This window comes from Apis dorsata, unplaced genomic scaffold (assembly GCF_000469605.1).
Source record: "Apis dorsata unplaced genomic scaffold, Apis dorsata 1.3 scaffold_162, whole genome shotgun sequence".
NCBI classification, from domain to species: domain Eukaryota; kingdom Metazoa; phylum Arthropoda; class Insecta; order Hymenoptera; family Apidae; genus Apis; species Apis dorsata.
This window is the reverse complement of record NW_006263451.1, coordinates 822,479-827,230: the sequence shown is the minus strand read 5'-3', so window position 1 is coordinate 827,230 and position 4,752 is coordinate 822,479. Positions and strand designations below refer to the sequence as shown.

Genomic DNA, 4,752 nt, shown 5'->3' with positions numbered 1-4,752 from the left:
AATAATAATAATAATAATAATAAATAATAATAATAATAATAATAATAATAATAATAATAATAAATATATGTAATATAATAATATATATATATTTTTATTAAATTTTTTAAACATTTATTGATACTTTATTAATATTACATATTTATATTATTATATTATTTTATACTATGGAATTATTCGCAATTTGATTATTATTACTTTATTATTATTTAACCAAATTAGAAAAATAGCAGGAAAATTTTTTAAAAAATTAAAATTTTTTTATTGTTTTCTTTATCACAAGTTTAAATAATACTCTAGTTTTGTTAGCGTACGTGGTTACACATTTTGTTTGTAACTGCGCATTAAAGATAATAATATTATACATTACACGTATTATTTCTGAATAATGATTCTCAACTTTCATAAAAAAAATATTTTGTATTTATTTAAAAATATTTTTCTTTTTGATGACGTTTTATGAATTACATTAATAAACATAATATTATATAAAATATATGCTTATATAAAATATTTAATGAAATTTAATAACATAATAATGTATTTTATAAAATATTTTATAAAATATTTATATATATATTTTAAAAAATTTCTTACTTAAGAAAAGAAATTAATACAATAAAAATTATTATAATGGTATTAAATTTTTATAATATGAATTATTTTAAAAAATAATTTTAAAACATAATTTTTGAAATATGTATTTTTTATATAAGTATGTATTTTTTAATTAATTATAGTGAACAAAAATAATTATAAACCAAAATGATAATAAAAAAATTTAATTTTTACTTATTAAAATATTGAAATTAAATTAATTTCTAAACATACATTTTCAATATTTTACTTTTTTTTGAAAATTAATAATTAAATAATATGAAATGTTAAATTTCATTTTAAAATATAATAACTTTTTGATATTTTTGTGTTTTTTAATAATATTTAATAATATTTAATGAATAGAATTTAAAAATAATTTTAAATTTAATTTCATTGTTTTCAAAAATTATATGTATACATATAAAAAGTTAGTGTTTTTAGCATAGATACGAGTTACTTTGGTAAGTATTGTTGACAGAGTAATCCTGTTTTCTAGTGAGAGGGCGGAGTATTAAAAGTATAATTGTGTTTAAGATATAGTTAAAACTTATTATATTAAAATATGAAGTTATTATATTAATTAAATTGTAAAATATTCAAAAATTATTTCACTTTATTATAAAAAGTTTGAAGTTTTAATTTAATTATTTATTTTTAAGAACATATAAAGATATATTTTAAGAATCTATAAAGAACTATAAAAATAAGAAGTAAGAACTATAAAAATGATGATTATATGATGATATTTATTTTTGATAAATTTTTATGTAAAATTTTTTTATTTTTATATAAAATTTTCAATTTTCAATTTTGATATTTTATTAATTTATCCACATTAATTTTTAATTTATTTCATAAAAATTAATTATAATGTTGTTTTTTAATAATTTAATTTTTCATTAATAGTAATTTTAAAATAAATATTGTTTTAATTTAGGTTTATTTTTAAATTGTAATGGCTACTGATAAAGTAACTTTGGGTGATGCTTTATCCAATGTTGATGTACTTGATGAATTTACATTACCTGATGAACAACCTTGTATTGAAGCACAACCATGTTCTGTAGTATATCAAGCCAATTTTGATACTAATTTTGAAGATAGAAATGGTTTTGTTACTGGAATTGCTAAATATATTGAAGAAGCTACTGTTCATGCAAGTCTGGTAATTATTGGAAATATAATAATAAATTAAAATATAAAATTTTTATTTTTAGTAAATTGAACTTAAATGAAAAATAAAATAATATTTATACATTATACATATTATAATTAGTAATAATATTTAATATAATATAATATTAAATAATAATTTTGTGTATTTATAATATATTTATAATTTATATAATTTATTCTTAATTTAAAGAATGAATTATTAGAAGAAGGTTTGAAGCATGCTGTAATGCTATATACATGGAGATGTTGTTCGCGTGCAATACCTCAACCAAAATCTAATGAGCAACCTAACAGAGTAGAAATTTATGAGAAGACAGTAGAAGTATTAGCTCCAGAAGTAAATAAATTATTAAACTTTATGTATTTTCAAGTATGTATATATTTAAATATCTAATTTATATATATTAGTTCAAATTTAATTATTTTATTTATTACAAATGAATGTCATTTTTTAGAGAAAAGCTATTGAAAGATTTTCTGGAGAAGTAAAACGTTTGTGTCATCATGAAAAAAGAAAAGACTTTGTATCTGAAGCATATTTACTTACTTTAGGAAAATTTATTAATATGTTTGCAGTTTTGGATGAACTTAAAAATATGAAATCTAGTGTAAAAAATGATTATTCTACATATAGAAGGTAATTATAAGTATGATATTAAAAAAATTAGTTTTAAAAATAATTATATTTTTATTTTAGAGCCGCTCAATTTCTTAAAGTGATGTCTGATTCTCAAACATTACAAGAATCTCAAAATTTATCAATGTTTTTAGCTACACAAAATAAAATTCGTGATACAGTAAAAGAAAATTTAGAAAAAATTGCAGGATATGAAGAATTACTTGCAGATGTTGTTAACATATGTGTTCATATGTTTGAGACTAAAATGTATTTGACCCCAAATGAAAAACATATGTTAGTAAAAGTAATGGGATTTGGTTTATTTTTAATGGATAGTGAGCTTTGCAATATCAATAAATTAGATCAGAAAAAGAAATTGAAATTAGATAGAATTGATAGAATCTTTAAAAATTTAGAAGTAGTACCATTATTTGGTGACATGCAAATTGCACCTTTTAATTACATTAAACGTTCTAAACACTTTGATGCATCTAAATGGCCATTATCTTCTTCATCAAACAGTATAAGTCCACAAGCAGATCTTATGGTACATTTGCCACAAATTAGAGAAGATCATGTTAAGTATATTAGTGAATTAGCAAGGTAAGAATAAATATATAGTTTTAATTAAAAGAAATACTAAAGAAATATTTCTTTATTACAGATATAGTAATGAAGTAACTACAACATATAAGGAATGTGGTAGTGATACAGAAAATCGAGAAACTGCAGAATTAGCATTACGTGGATTACAATTACTTTCCCAATGGACGAGTGTTGTAACAGAACTTTATAGTTGGAAACTTTTACATCCTACTGATCATCACATGAATAAAGAATGTCCTCAAGAAGCTGAAGAATATGAAAGAGTGAGGGATATTGTTTATTATATATTTATATAGTTATATATATATTTTATGTATTATATTATATTATATATACATATTATATTATATGTATTAATAATGATATATATTAATATCCTTTTTTCATTAGGCTACACGTTATAATTATACAGATGAAGAGAAATTTGCTTTAATAGAAGTTATTGCAATGATCAAAGGATTGCAAGTATTAATGGCACGCATGGAAACAGTTTTTATAGATGCAATACGTAGAAATATATATGCAGAATTACAAGATTTTGTGCAACTTACATTACGAGAACCATTACGTAAAGCAATTAAAAATAAAAAGGATCTTATTAGGAGGTTTGTACATTATTTTTTATGACAATGTATTTTTTTTTTATAGAATATAATTAAATATAATTTCATATTATTATCTAATATTTTAAATCTATTTTTATATTTTTTTTAGTATAATCGTATCTGTGAGAGAAACTTGTGCAGACTGGCATTTTGGAGTCGAACCATTAGGAGATCCTGCATTAAAAGGAAAGAAGGATCCTGATAATGGATTTGGTATTAAAGTACCTCGACGAAATGTTGGTAAGATTAAAAAGAAAATATAATTAAATTTTTTAATCAGAATAAATATTTACTCATATTTTTATAAAAATATATATTTTTAGGACCTTCTTCAACACAGCTTTATATGGTTCGTACAATGTTGGAATCATTAATTGCAGATAAAAGTGGTGGAAAACGTACTTTGAGAAAAGATATTGATGGTCAATATCTTGTACAAATTGATCAATTTCATAAAACTAGTTTCTACTGGAGTTATCTCTTAAATTTTAGTGGTTAGTATATATTTATAATATATTTACTATTACTTATTAAATATAGTTTTTATTATGCATATATTATATTATATTATATTATATTAAAATAATTAATTAATTATATATTATTTTATTTTAGAATCATTACAAGATTGTTGTGATTTATCTCAATTATGGTATAGAGAATTTTATTTAGAAATGACTATGGGTCGAAAAATACAGGTAATTAAATATTTTTTCATTAATATTGTTAAACTAAGCTTCAAATATTTAAATACATTTAAAAAAAAATAATAGGTATCATTTTTGTATTTTTTAATAAACAGTGGTAAATGTTTTCTTTAATATATGCCAAAATACTATCAAATAGCGTTTTGTATGCTTGATTTCATAACTAGAAATGCCAAGTTCGTCACCAGCATAATGAAGAATGCAGCGACTTGATCACCATGGAGAAGCGTATTCAGGTACTTAGTTAAATATGAATGATTGTAGCAGTTATTTACGTTTATAATATATTTATAAAAGTATAATATATATAAAATATTGAAATAATAAGTGATTTCATTATTATTGCATTACTTTTTATATTTAGATATAATTAATGTTTCACATTCTTATATTCTATAAATTTATATAATATTATATAATATAATTATATAATTATAAT

The 4,752-nt window shown here is 19.7% G+C and overlaps 1 protein-coding gene across 1 annotated transcript in view; it reads left to right on the top strand.

Moving 5' to 3' along the window:
- Positions 1 to 980: 980 nt before the first annotated feature.
- LOC102675501 (cytoplasmic FMR1-interacting protein) overlaps positions 981 to 4,752 on the top strand; it is a 7,310-nt gene continuing 3,538 nt past the window's right edge. Inside the window, exons 1-11 of the mRNA XM_006613756.2 lie at positions 981 to 1,134; positions 1,538 to 1,765; positions 1,967 to 2,146; positions 2,232 to 2,413; positions 2,474 to 2,998; positions 3,060 to 3,264; positions 3,392 to 3,606; positions 3,716 to 3,846; positions 3,930 to 4,100; positions 4,222 to 4,304; positions 4,481 to 4,549. Coding sequence (XP_006613819.1) covers positions 1,556 to 1,765; positions 1,967 to 2,146; positions 2,232 to 2,413; positions 2,474 to 2,998; positions 3,060 to 3,264; positions 3,392 to 3,606; positions 3,716 to 3,846; positions 3,930 to 4,100; positions 4,222 to 4,304; positions 4,481 to 4,549 — 1,971 coding nt within the window. The 5' untranslated portion in view covers positions 981 to 1,134; positions 1,538 to 1,555. The remainder of the gene's footprint in view (positions 1,135 to 1,537; positions 1,766 to 1,966; positions 2,147 to 2,231; positions 2,414 to 2,473; positions 2,999 to 3,059; positions 3,265 to 3,391; positions 3,607 to 3,715; positions 3,847 to 3,929; positions 4,101 to 4,221; positions 4,305 to 4,480; positions 4,550 to 4,752) is intronic.